The sequence below is a fragment of the Anabrus simplex genome, chromosome 8 (genome assembly GCF_040414725.1).
Source record: "Anabrus simplex isolate iqAnaSimp1 chromosome 8, ASM4041472v1, whole genome shotgun sequence".
In the NCBI taxonomy this organism is placed as follows: Eukaryota; Metazoa; Arthropoda; class Insecta; order Orthoptera; family Tettigoniidae; genus Anabrus; species Anabrus simplex.
The window spans coordinates 241,459,136-241,473,986 of NC_090272.1; the positions used below are offsets into that span (position 1 = coordinate 241,459,136).

A 14,851-nucleotide genomic window follows, 5' to 3' on the forward strand; every position below is an offset into this window, starting at 1 on the left:
ACAAAACTGTTTCTAATCACCTCTTTTAGCCATCTAATCCACTCACTTGATCTTTATTTTTAATTTTTATCAGTACTACTCCGTAATACAATTTTGAAAAACCGAGTGAGTTGGCTGTGAGCTTCTATTTGCGAGATAATGGGTTCGAACCCTACTGTCCGCAGCCCTTAAGATGGTTTTCCATTTTCACACCAGACAAATACTTCGGCTGTACATTAATTATGGCCATCGCCGCTTCCTTCCCACTCCTAGTCCTTCATCGCCATAAGATCTATCTGTGTTGGTGCGAGATAAAGCAAATTGTATTTGTTTTTAAACTTGTGAAAAACTAAAATACATGAAAACTAGTAAAAAAACACAATCAACCATTAAATTATTATTTTTTCCAGTTCTGTATAGTGACATATGGTAACGAAAGTTAGACCAGAAAAAAGCGATCAATGCATCTCAGCTACGGTGCTGAGAAGAATTTTACGTAGACTATGGCCAGCCAAGAAGACAAACAAGTGGGTTATTCGGAAGATCAATCCAGTTCTGTCTCTTGAGACATTAATTATCACAAGGTTACAGTTTGAGAAGAAATGTGAAAGATACTACTTCTTAAAACACGCAGATAAATATCCAAGAATAGTGAACAAACAACTTAATGCACATTCATGTGCTGTAATACTGTCGTTATAAGAGGATAAGCATGAGAAAAACAGATGTTTGAGGAAGCATCAACAAATCAAGCCTAAAGTAATTTGACGGGGAGATGTTAACATCTATATTTTACCTACAATATGTCTCTGTGAACAATTCATTTGAAAATAACACGAGGCATTTTTATATTCATACTCTGACAAAGGATGGAGGGAAAAAAGCACTGTATGCAAGTGGATAGTTCAGAAACAGAAACTCGTCACATAAATGGAGGAAAGATTTGAAAAAGAATTGGGATATTGTCCATAATAAGCTGGTCACAAGATAGTGCACTGAAAGAAAACAACAATTCAAAAGGTGTGGGGGTGCCGATGAAGACAAGGAGTGGTGTAATGACAAATGAATAGTAACAGGTAAATACTGTTTATTTACTGCTAAGGAATGATTATCATTTTGAAAAGTAAAAAAACTCATTTTTGTTTATAGCAGGCACCAATCTTCACATCAAATAATACCGTATATTGGAAGGTTACTCCAGCCCGCCTGGTGGACATGATCGTTAAGGCGCTGAAGTCTAAAACGGTCTGGCACCCAGGTTAGCCGGTTCGAGTTCTGTTGGTTGAAAAAATTTTCACCATCAGAATGTTGGCCAACAGGGTAGGGAAGGTGGTGGTATACAATTTCTAATCACTAGATTGCGTACCAAAAGCCTGGATTAAATTCCAAATCTCTCCGCAGTGCTCATATGGAGTGAGGGCATATGACGCTGTTGATGGCGATTTGTCCGTCGGATGGGGACGTTAAGCCTTGAGCAGACCCCTTGGTGCTATTCGACAGGAGTAGGCCATGTACCGGCACCGGGTTTCACCCTCTCCCTACTATCATATATCACGTCATTCATTTCATGTCATTAACTCCTCTGCTGAGGTTGACGTCAGGAAGGGCATCCAGTCATAAAAACCCGCCACGACAGATTCATCTCGCCTCATACCCGACCCCGTAGAAAAACGGGACAAGGGTTGGACAAACATTGGAAGGTTACCCCAGACCAGAAATATGGTAAATTTATCACTTAAAACATTGAAATTTAAGAGCTTATAAGCATTTCTTAACTGGAATAATAAATTAATGGTCTTGTACCGTATTTTGAGTGTATTGTGTATTAATGGATATTTGCTGTTGAATTTTTACTGATGTTTTAAATTTGTGCATATAAATCACACCCTTGCCATTTTCTTACTTTTAAAAATCAAAAGAAAAAGGGGCCTTATAAGTCGATACATATGGCATTCACTTTGTCGATACACATTAACCCTTATTATTTATAAGCTTCATTTTCCGTATTGATTGGATTCAATGTATAGACAAGAAAAGTGTTCCACCGATCAATACTTATTCATTGTGAATGAATTATTACACTAGTACCGGTTTCGGCCTATCATGGCCATCATCAGCTAGTACATAACATTTATAGTCATTACACAAAATTACAAAGATGTTACTTTAGATCATCCGGATGTCTAATGAAGAATGGAAGTAAAATATATTGCAGTATTGTTATGTTAAAATATTTGTTACAATAAACTAAAACCTATTTAGTGTACATGGATATGAGTACATTAAACACATTAAAACATATAGGCCACAGTATAAAACACTTGAAAAATTATAACACATTAAAACATAGTATATATTTTAAAAAAGTCTATTAAAATTTGAGTTCATGTTGTGTAGCACTCATTCTTCAATTTTCTTGTGGTTCTTGTGCTAATTTAGTTGTATTAGGTGATCGTCGAGAATGTTCTATGGCTGATCACCACCACCTTTAATCACAAATATTTTAACATAACAATACTGCAATATATTTTACTTCCATTCTTCATTAGACATCCGGATGATCTAACGTAACTAATTTTGTCTAATGACTATAAATGTTATGTACTAGCTGATGATGGCCATGATAGGCCGAAACTGGTACTAGTGTAATAATTCATTCACAATAAATAAGTATTGATCGGTGGAACACTTTTCTTGTCTATACACATTAAACCTTTCAAGTGTTATCTTCAATCTTTCAGCCATTCAATATCTCTGCGAACAAACCATTCAAAGATAACGAGGTGTTTCAAGTAGACTGGCGGGCAAATAATACTGTAGTATTTAAGAGTCCTGGATATAGGTCAAATGTATTTAACTATTACCATCTAAAATATCTATTAAACACACAACAACAAAATTATAATCCATGGAAAATACATTTCAAAACTTAGAGACAAAAGAATCCATTAACCTAAAATTCAGTACAGCAATGTGTAAAACAAGTAATTGCCACAGGCTCAGTCTAATTCATATTCTCATGTGTAGCACAAGTTATAAACTGATGTATAAAAATAAATAAACAGCATATATATATGATAACTCTATCATTGTCATCGCCAAAATATACAACCAACAACAAACTTACTTGTGTCATGACAACAGCAGACCACTTACAGAAGATAACCAAATTTATAATATCACAACCACACTTACAAATTTAAAAAAATAAGAATACTAGTACATTTTCATGACAAAGGTGCCCAGATGGTTTGCTGCACATACTACACGAATTAATCGTCCAGAGGCAAAATGCTACAAAAAAACTATATTAAAAAATGACAGAAAGGAAAGGCCAAGGGGAACAAAGATTATGATACATACAGGTAAGACCATTAAGAACTGAAAAAAAAAAGATCTGGACTGGAAGAGGGTAAGGAACTATGGAATGATAGAATAAAATGTAGAGCAACCATATTTGCTGAGACTCAGCTGCATCTGGATCAAGAGAAATTATGATAAAGATTGCCGTCTCCACAAGTGAAAATTTTACAATACAACAAAAATTAAACAGGTTTCCAATACAGTACAGTAAATACTTCCAACTGAAATGAAGAAGAAATATATATTCATACTGAAAAGAAAATTCATTAACTCAACATCTCAAATATATCACAGTAAAAATTTTACAATTATGTACTACTATCAACTTTGCTTACCATAACCAACACATCATTATCTATAAATAGGTTTGACAAGACACATGTAAACCAAACTCTTCAATGACAAGAACCCATTTGCTCATTTTCTTATATGGTTTTTATCTTTCCTGAAGCAAGCAAAGATGAACCAACAGTGAATACAGTTGACACACACTTTGGGTTTAACATCTAACCTGTTGTTTCAGAGATTATCAATGATTTCACTTAATGTTTTTATCATTGTTTTGTTGTCTTCCTGGTTCACAATTTAGTTCAGTGTGACTGACAACACATGCTTCTCCTACAAATAAATCCTGGGGAAAACTTGGATACTTATTTGACATGAGAGCAGGAAAGGTGAACAAAGCAGCCATTCGTTCCTTGAACAAGTTGATAGCTTTCCTTGCTTCAGCACTAATCTGATCTGATTGACTAATTCTGCCTTTATCCTTCCACCTGTATTTCACTTTCTCCTCTATTCTTCGACAGTGAAGAAGTAACGTTCTTAAGCCTACTGCTGTAGTATAATTAGGAGGACAACGGTACAACTTGCGCTTCTTACAAGGATGTTGACAGTCTTCAGATGCTAACAGTGAAGAACTATCAGAAGAATCAACAGTACAGAGTTGAGTAGAGACAGTATGATTGTCTGGAGGCCCTGGACAGGAGGTAGACGAAGAAGAGAGCTCACAGGATGTCAATGAAGAATTACTAGAAACATTTTGTTCAATGATAGATAAAAGAGATTTTTTACTTGAGAGATGTTTCAGAACACGTTTCTCCTCTTCTGGCATTGTTTTATCACGTTTAATTTTCTTAGAAGCACTGGATAAATTTAGATCAGCATGCATTAAAAATAAAAACAGTGCAGTTTGGTAAGATGAAGATGATACATTGAATTTCATTGACTTTTTGGTACTATCCACAGCACTATAACTGTGACGAAAATAATGTAAAAACTTCTCGTGAATCTCCTCATCAATCTCATTATCTGTTCCCTTACTCACTAATAAATTGCTTAATTCACTCAATGACTTTTCATTCACTTCAACTTCTCCATTAATCTTCTCATGGGGAATCTTTTCTTTAATAACTAATTTTTGAACATCTTTCCACATTTTTTGCACATGACGAGTTTTCTTAAGAGATCGACTCCTTGCTTGAGGAACAGTACTTTCAGGATTCTTCTGCAACCATCTTTTTAGAGTTTGATAACGATTCTTAATTTGCATATCCGTACGGTTTCGGAACTTTTTACATATTATCCTCCATCTATTTTCACCATATGTTTCTATCAATTTAAGCAACAATACATCTTCATTTGTAGACCAATGTCTAGGACGAGATTGCATATGCAAAAGGCTGTAGAACCTACGACGGACCTGGAATGTAGTACGACATGGAAAATATTTGGCTATAGGCCCAAAATTTAGACCAAATTTTCTTACTCCAGCCACAATCATAACATCCTCATGCTCGGAAAAGGGTCCTTTCTTTAAATTTGGTTTTGCTGAAAAAATCCAATGTCTGTAAATTTGTCTTCTAGTTCTGCCATCCATATACAATGCAATTTTTTGCCAAGGAATATACAATCCTATTCGAAAACGTTTCACCAATTTTTGCAGAGTATAGTTTTCATCAGGACTAAAATGGCATTTCTTCTTATCACTACACGTATGAAAACGACACATGCACTGATAAGCTGAACGATTTTGTCCCAGTTCATTAGCAATACTACTCCAATCCTGACATTTATGTTTTGTAGCAATAGCTTTTAACTGTTCATCGTCTGAGTCTGTCCACTCCTGCTTATTTATATCTGGATGTAAATAATTAAACCACATGGAACGACATTCATCTGCAGTATGCAACCCTCTCAACTCTTGAGCAGAAATCTTTAGCCAATCATATTCACACTTACGAGATTTCACCAAGGATGCAAGTGGAAGGTCTTTGATAGAATCAGCTTTATCTTCCAATTCTCTCAATTTCTTATCAAGTATTACAGTTTGAAGCTCATAGTCACATGCCTTACGTTCTTCTGATATTAACCGTTTCTCCTCATCAATTGCTTCAGTTAATCTCTCCAACTCATACTTATGAATACAATTTGCCAAAGTATGCATATCCTCAACTCGCCATGGATGAAAGCGAGGTAAATCTACAGCATAAGGAAAGTTCAGACGCTGTTTTTCCAAAGTGTCTCTATTTGGAGGGCAAGGGTAGAATTCTTCATCCTTAAAATAGGGCATTCCGAACACAATACAATGGTCAGCTTGCTGCGGGTATGGTTTGGTAATATTGACTGAACGGAGTCTTCTCTCAATAACCGAGGATTCTTTCCTACATTCGTCTAGTAAGTGCTTAAGATTTTTTTCTTCCTCTTCTAATAAATGCTGGCATTCTTCATTAAGTTCCCGGGCTTTCAGGAGCATTGATAATCCACCCACATCATTGCAAGACAGACTCGAGCTTTCTGTATTCTCATTTGGTGTGATTTTAATTTCTAGGATGTCTTGCCCGCACGAAACATCGGTCTCCATCTGGATCTTGTCCATGTTGTCATGATACTCTAGATACACCTGGTTATAACTCAAGCAAAGCCAATTTGTAGGATAGGCCTACACACGAATCTTTTAAGACGTCAAGTTTCTAGAATATTTTTTTCAAATTTGATGCTTGAGTTCCAAAGATACACTGAAATGAAACTTGACTATATCAATGCATTTCACATACTATTTACAGGAAACAGACTGTAAAAAAAGAACTCGAGGTAGAAGTAAATTACTACATTCTGAGATTGAAATGTCTATCTATAATCCAAAGAAAGCTTGAACTGACTTGAACATCTGAAACACGTGCACTGTAAACTCTCACTTGTTCGGCGTCAAGAAAGCAAACCTTTACCGAAGAAACGGCTGTACTTTCCAAATAAATATTTGGTCTTCAATATAAATACATACAAATAAAACATAGAAAAATTATTAGTCAAAATGTAAAATAATTGCTGTTATTTCATGTATATAAATATTACGAGTTTTACCAGTTCATTCTGTGGAAGAACATGCTTCACTGGTTGGCATTACTGTTGTCAATGACAGTAGATTGGTGTAAATACAGTATTCATGGCTCACGCGCGCCAGGGCGGAGGGCAACGGTAACTATAATAATAATAACTACGAAGGAAAATATTGTCAAAAAAGAGTGATACCGTGGAGCGTGGAGACAGAGGAACACAGAACACGGCAAAACATGGCTGGCTTGGCTGCTGTGAGAGGACAACCACTGAGGAAAATTGCCAGAAAGAGTGGAGAATTCAAAAGTAGTATTGATGATATAGATCCGATATCAGAAGATGACGACGACGATGACCTCAGTAAGTTTATAATTCACCTTTTTCTGTACACAATTTTAGTTTTGATAGGTCAGCAAATTGTTTTATCAAAAGGAGAATGCAACATTTGACTGCATTTTATTACGGTAAAGTTTCAAACCAACGAAAGAAATATATATATATAGCAAGAATTTTCTTTTAGAGTACCTGCGTTCGTGCGCTGTTATTGTATGTATATCGCCGTGCGGTTAGGAGCGCGCAGCTGTGAGCTCGCATCCGGGAGATAGTGGGTTCGATCCCCACTGTCGGCAGCCCTGAAGATGGTTTTCCGTGGTTTCCCATTTTCACACCAGGCAAATGCTGGGGCTGTACCTTAATTAAAGCCACTGCCGCTTCCTTCCCATTCCTAGGCCTTTCCTGTCCCATCGTTGCCATAAGACCTATCTGTGTCAGTGCAACATAAAGCAAAATAGCAAAAGTATTATATATATTGTAAGTATATACACATCGTCGTCGTTCTCCAGTTTATCATAGTTGCTGCCTGCACGGTTAGCCCAGGTTCAACCTCTGGCTATGGGCTAAGTGCTGGTTCTGAAGGCAGAGTGAAAAGAAAAATAGATTAGCATATCATTGCCAACCATACCAGAAGCAGCTTTCTGTACTTCAGCCCGTTAACATTTAGATATTGGTCACACCATAGTCCAGTTGCTACTTCTACAATCTATCAATCAATTAGTCTGCTTTTAGGGCTATCGCCCAGGTGGAAAGTATTACTACTACTATAATAGTGAAACCACGTTTATGCATTTCTCACATGTACATCACATTTTGAACTTCCTTTCGATTTTCCGGGGCTTTGTGAAATTGTTATGTCGTTCATAATTTATGATGGAATCCATGGACTGACATCCTTATGACTACATAATGTTGTTCATAGTTTGCTTCAGTCCTCAATTTCCACTCTATCTTAGTATCTGTGTCATAGATTTCAAGCCATAAGCGTATACGGTCCTGTTTCATTCTCATTTCTTCAAATAGTTGAGCACTCTGCCTAGTGAATGGCAGTGGTAGATAGAGTTGAAAACAGATTTGTACCTTTAAAAGTGGTGAGGAATGGTAAACACCCACCTTATTATAAGAGACTAAGAAGGAGGTGCAGATTGGAAAGAAATAGTTAGAAATGGCTGTGGAAGTAAGGGGAAATTGAAGGAGCTTTACTAGGAAATTGAATCTAGCAAAGAAGGCAGCTAAGGATAACACGATGGCAAGCATAATTGGCAGTCATACAAATTTTAGTGAAAAATGGAAGGGTATGTATAGGTACTATAAGGTTATAAGGATAATGTGCAGATAGAGGAGGAGACTAATGCTAAAGAAGTATTAAAATTTATCTGACAGCAATGACATTTACAGTAAGATACAAAAGTTGAAAACTAGAAAAGCAGCTGGAATTGATAAGATTTCTGGGGATATGCTAAAGACAGTGGGTTGGGATATATTATCCGCACACTTTATCTTGGTGCATTTACACTCTAGTGCTGAATCGGTCGGCCTCGGCGATCTTCGAGATTCGTACTGGCAACCTTTGAAACACAAACTATGAATCGCTTAAGCATCGTTGTGCGACATCTGGCGTACACTTTACGTACTAGTACTGTTGTTATTTACCCAACAAAGTCAAAGTATAGAATTCATGCTAGGAACAAGATTCACATCGAGAAATGTTTTATAATGTTATATAATGTGTATGTGACATAGTTGTTGGCTTAAGATGATAACAGTTTAGAAATTTCGTATCGATCGATCATATTCTCGATTCAATTCAGATTTCATTTTCATTCAGTTGGCAGCACCAGGCAGCACTATCGATACCGGGATAGCTCCCTCCTTACTCCTCAAGCCCGTACACAAATGCACCAAGATAAAGTGTGCGGATAATAGTACCATATCTGAAATACTTATTTGATTATTGTTTGGTTAAAGGAACTTTAGGCATAGATATCAAGGATAATTTAATAAAAAACCATCTAATTCAATACTTTCCACGTTTAATGTGGTTATTATCTACATGATTTTATGTGGACTTATTTGGTCAGGTACATGTTTCACCCATTATTTTGGGCATCTTCAGCCTGTAAACAACCTTTAGGTCAAGGTTTGGGACCTTTTTAACCAATATAAACATACCAATATATACACTATATACAATATATACAAACATTAAGGAACTCTTAAGATGGGTAACATAAGTTAATACAGTTAAGTTTTTTGGTCCTAATCTATCTAATATGAAAAATGTCCAAAACTAAAATGGATCTTCTTTTCGGTAAAGAGGATTACATATCGGGGTTTATGTGACCCCTATATCATATTAAGTTCTTGATGTACCGTGTCTGGTGACAGGATGTGTCGTCAACAATAAGTGGAGATTTGAACTGATTGTTGCTTGTAGGTTGGTCAAGATTGAAAATATAAATTTAAATTAAATGTGTTTTAACTTGGCAGTTCTATTCTGGTTAAATTAAAATGTTCAAAAATAAAAATAAAATGAAACGGATCTTTTTTTTTTTTTTTTAACACATTTAATTTAAATTTATATTTTCAATCTTGACCAACCTACAAGCAACAATCAGTTCAAATCTCCACTTATTGTTGACGACACATCCTGTCACCAGACACGGTACGTCAAGAACTTAATATGATATAGGGGTCACATAAACCCCGATATGTAATCCTCTTTACCGAAAAGAAGATCCATTTTAGTTTTGGACATTTTTCATATTAGATAGATTAGGACCAAAAAACTTAACTGTATTAACTTATGTTACCCATCTTAAGAGTTCCTTAATGTTTGTATATATTGTATATAGTGTATATATTGGTATGTTTATATTGGTTAAAAAGGTCCCAAACCTTGACCTAAAGGTTGTTTACAGGCTGAAGATGCCCAAAATAATGGGTGAAACATGTACCTGACCAAATAAGTCTACATAAAATCATGTAGATAATAACCACATTAAACGTGGAAAGTATTGAATTAGGTGGTTTTTTATTAAATTATCCTTGATATCTATGCCTAACGTCATCCTCAATACGGAACAATAATGAGAGTTGTTACTTGTAAAAAAGGAACTTTACCAAATAAATGGAGAGTTGCTATAGTAGCCCCTGGGTATAAAGGAAAGGGTGATAGACATAAAGCTGAAAATTACAGGCCAGTCAGTTTGATATGCATTCTGTGTAAGCTTTGGGAAGGCATTCTTTCTGATTATATAAGACATGTTTGCAAAATTAATAACTGGTTTGATAGAAGGCAGTTTGGGTTCAGGAAAGGTTTTTAAAAAAATTGCTATTTGTTCGTGGCATCGACCGTTTGCACCATATGTTATGAACCTGCGTGTAATTGTGAAAGTGTAAAGTGGTGAATGTGAGGAAAGGAACGTTAAGGATGACACAAACACCCAGTCCCCAGGCCAGGGATATTAATGATTTACAATTAAAAATCCCTGACACGGCCGGGAATGGAACCTGCGTTGCCCCCTACAGCGCGGGGCCGGACTGCCACACATTTACATTAGACACAAAATAATGATATTCCTCAAAACTTTGTACATTGTTTGAATAAGGCAGTCTACTTTGTTCTTTTGTATTGTGAGGATGACACACAGGTCAGTCTGAATTTGAATTATTTGGTAAGGAGGTGAGTCTTACAATTTACAACTTCAACATGCCTACTATAAAAATTAGCAGACCTTCTATTGAAATATTTAAGTGGATTCACACAAACTATGAACCAACTGTAGCCAACATAGGACTACTTTAGTCAGGTTTATGGAGGTGTTTCTTCTTTTTGTCAGCCCAATACTGTTTCTCTGATTGTAATTTTCTTTCTGCTTCTGGAATCACTCTTCCTGTTCTCTGCTTGTTGATTTTTGTCTGTAGTCTAGTGTGTTTGTCTTTCAATATCGTGAGTATATTTGTTTTGTATTTTAAGTCTTCTATTGTAATATGTAACTCGCTTTAAGTTCTGTGATCCATCTAATATTATTCTTACTCTTTCTATTTATAACTTTATTTTTATATTTTTTGCAGGGCCACAGAGAGAAAAGGCAAGAACTCATCGTCTTTGCCCCTATCTTGATACTATCAACAGACAAGTCCTGGATTTTGACTTTGAGAAATTATGCTCTGTTTCATTATCACGAATTAATGTGTATGCGTGCTTGGTATGTGGGAAATACTTTCAAGGTAAGAAATGTTTATTAACTGATATTTATTATATTGTTATAAATGCAGCTAAGTGTACAGAAATGTTTTTGTTCTAGGTAGAGGGAACAGTACACATGCATATACTCACAGTGTTGGGGAAGGTCACCATGTGTTTTTGAACCTACATACTCTGAAGTTCTACTGTTTGCCAGATAATTATGAAATTATAGGTAAGAGATATACACCTTCATTCAGTATTCAGTCTGCAATCCTCTGTGAATTAACTGAAAGACTCCACAATCTACTGTGTGCAATTAGTTCTGTGGTCTCATTTACTTGCACACCTCTTATTAAAAACTGAGTTTAACCATCGTCACCTTGGTCTCCCTCTACTTCTTTTACCTTTCATTGCCAAGTACGTTATTCTCCTAGGTAACCTATCTTCCTCCATTCACTTCATGCGACCTCACCACCAGAAATGGTTAATGCATACAGCTTCATCCACCAAGTTTATTCCTATCTGAACCTGTTCAGTACTTGTTTGTGGCCGCATTTGTTATATTGTTCATAAGTTGGCAACTCAACTTTGTGTCACAGCACGCTCATCAAAGGCTGTAGATCTACGCTCTAAAGACTGCCCACATCCTCACAGTGTGTGACCTTGGACTGCACAACATACTAACTCTTATTGGCCAGTAACAAGAATACTGCTGATCTGCTTTATGTGTGAGGGTGGATTAATCAAACACATGTAAATTTCAATTTCAATTGCACTGGCTCTTCTTCTCTAGCCATTTAAAAAAACTGATCTTTAGTAAATCTAGTTCATTGATTTTTTTTTTTGCAATATTTTTGTGTAGATTCCTCACTGGATGACATCAAGTACGTGCTGAATCCTACCTTCACATCGGAGCAGATCCGTTCTATGGATACCAGCGATAAACTGTCTAGAGCAATAGATGGAACCATGTACTTGCCTGGAATTGTTGGATTGAATAACATCAAAGCCAATGACTATTGTAATGTTATTTTGCAGGTTAGTGGAACAATTTGTTTTTTACTTTAGAGAACAGATCATTGAGGTTTGAGTGCTTTGTGCTTTTATGTGTTCCTTTTCTTTTTTTTGTTATTCTTTCTTAATTCTTATTCAGTACTTGAGAAATTTGTATTTAGGCTGACTCTCATCAGAGACAGGTTAAATGTGTACGTATGTAGAATGACTGGGAGAAGAGTTAGGGTATAGCTGAGGAAATTAGAACTGCTGAGTTCTAAATTTGTAGTTCATGAATATTTTGTTGGTTGGAAGAGGACTTTGCTCCATCTCCTGTGAAATCATTGAAGTCATACCTATTTTTCATCTCTATGTAGAGTTGGTGATAACCATACTTAAAAAAGCTGAAGTTAACTTAGTTCATTTTTCTCATAATGAAAACTGCCAACATGTTTTTATTACAAGAATACAGGTTAACCCTTTGCACTCAGCCTATATACAGGGGTTTGCTTGAAGAAGCTCAAACTAATTTCTGTAATTTTCCAACAAAAAAAAAAAAAAAAAAAAAAAAAAAAAAAAAAAAAAAAAAAAAAAAAAACACACCACACAAACAGTTTAACACATATTAAAATAAAATAAAATAAAATAAATCACACTAATACAAGAAACTATGAGCATTTCAGAAATGAATATACCTTGGACGTATTATTTATTTATTTATTATTTACATATTTTACGCCCACATTGGAGCACTGAAATCAATACATTTGAGTTAATTTCTTCTTCTTCTTCTCCTCCCAGAACTTTTTCATCCTCTCCGACCTGGAAGCCCTTTGTGTGTCCGATATAGTATATTGTTTCCGTTCAACTGCTTTTAGTTTGAGACTTATGCTTTTGTTCTTCAAAATCCTCTTCTCTTTTCTGTCTTTGATTTGTTGCCGAGTTATACCCAATTCTTCCAAATCGTCCTGAACTTGGACGTATTATTATTAGTAAAGTCAAAAAAGTTATTAAACTTTGAAAATAAATTTAAAAAATAAATTAAGGTTTTCTATGACAGAAAGATCAGACATTATTGCGTCTTTCTATACTCTTAGACCTGAAAGAAGAACATTTAATTCTGAATGATTTGATATCAATGTGATGTGTGTGCTGCAATTCACTCATGAAGCATGGCACAAAGTTCTTCACTGTACACGTAACTGTAATCGATCTCAGGTCCTCGCGGCCCAATGCATGGTGAGCAGCTGTGACTGTGTCACTTTCCACATAACAGGAATCACTTTCAGCAAAAGAAGGTCATTATTACTGTCTAAATCATCTGAAAATTCAAGGATATCGTCCTCATTCGGCCTTGAATATGGCCTAGCCATTACGATAAAAAGGTGACGCAAGCACATGCAACAGCGGAGTAATGAGAAGGTGTAAAATTATAGTTTGCGAAGTACAGCGGACACACGATATATCAAAGAAACCAAATAAACTCTAAACTAAACTGATAGCAAGATCAAATTGTATTTATAAGCCAACCAAAACAGATCCACACAATAACAACTTTGAATAACCACAGCATAAACATTCACGGTCAACAGATTTCATTTGTCGAAAATAAAATATTTTGCAGGGCTGGTGGATATATCTGTAGAGTAAAATGCAAATTCAACACTTTAAGTTACTGTCATGATCAACTGTTACCATTTAACAGCCACGCAAATGACCAAAATCCCTAAATAGGCAGATCCAATGCATCGGCACCGTGATTGTTTTCGCCATAACCTCTCATGCCGATAGATCGGAACCTTGAGTGCAAGAGGGTTAATTATGTGCTAATTTTTCATACTAGAAAATTGCTAGGATCTTTTTATTGACTAGAATTCGAGTGGGATTAAACCTCTAATTATCTGATTATATCTTTCTAATATTTTTCAGGCGCTCTCCCACGTCACTCCCTTGCGGAATTACTTCTTAAGAGAAATCAACTATGCACGTGTTAAACGACCACCTGGTGATAGTTCATTCTTATTGGTCCAAAGATTTGGTGAGCTTATGAGGAAGCTGTGGAATCCTCGCAACTTCAAAGCACATGTTTCACCGCATGAAATGTTACAGGCTGTAGTTCTTTGGAGTCGAAAGAAGTTCCAGTTTATAGAGCAAGGTAACGTTGCATACACCGTGAGAACTGTCTTCTTATTAGTGTTACGCCTTATAATGAAACTGAGATACCTGTTTGCTGGGTTAGGCCGCACTGTTTTGTAAGTAGTGAATTCTGTTATTCCTATGAATTGCTGTCTTGACAGGTACATAATAGGAATCGGTCGAGGGATATTCCACCATTCAACACTTTATATAAAGTATAACATATATTAAATGAAGACTGGTTTCGATTCACTTGGAATCATCATCAGTTCAAAGCAAAGATGTAACCGCTCTTTCGAGCGTACATAAATAAAAATAATAATAGAAATAGTAAATAACATAATAATACTTGTAGTAAATAAGATAATACTTAATAATATGAATAAGGAGGTAGAAATATGACGCAGTGGCGGAGAATTCATATAAACCAAAACAGGGAACACTTACAGGCCTAAAAATGACAACTAAGACGGGATGTGGAAGCTGCGGGAAGCCCTTATCGAGGTACATGGAACGTATGAC

At 35.8% G+C, this 14,851-nt stretch overlaps 2 protein-coding genes across 2 annotated transcripts in view; one reads left to right on the plus strand and one right to left on the minus strand.

Annotated features, from left to right (window-relative positions):
• Positions 1-2,801: 2,801 nt before the first annotated feature.
• On the minus strand, positions 2,802-6,504 carry LOC136878759 (snRNA-activating protein complex subunit 4). Its single transcript, XM_067152216.2, has one exon. The coding sequence runs from the start codon at positions 6,215-6,217 to the stop codon at positions 3,881-3,883; it is 2,337 nt and encodes a 778-aa protein (XP_067008317.2). The 5' UTR covers positions 6,218-6,504; the 3' UTR covers positions 2,802-3,880.
• Positions 6,505-6,788: 284 nt separating this feature from the next.
• The window catches only part of Usp39 (ubiquitin specific protease 39), a 98,619-nt gene continuing 90,556 nt past the window's right edge, over positions 6,789-14,851 (plus strand). The window contains exons 1-5 of the mRNA XM_067152217.2: positions 6,789-7,035; positions 11,086-11,241; positions 11,319-11,432; positions 12,063-12,238; positions 14,123-14,348. Of these exons, the coding sequence (XP_067008318.1) occupies positions 6,912-7,035; positions 11,086-11,241; positions 11,319-11,432; positions 12,063-12,238; positions 14,123-14,348 (796 nt within the window). The 5' untranslated portion in view covers positions 6,789-6,911. The remainder of the gene's footprint in view (positions 7,036-11,085; positions 11,242-11,318; positions 11,433-12,062; positions 12,239-14,122; positions 14,349-14,851) is intronic.

Coding starts and splice junctions, on each gene's coding strand:
- LOC136878759 (XM_067152216.2), bottom strand. CDS start 6,217: ATGGACAAGATCCAGATGGAGACCGATGTTTCGTGCGGGCAAGACATC.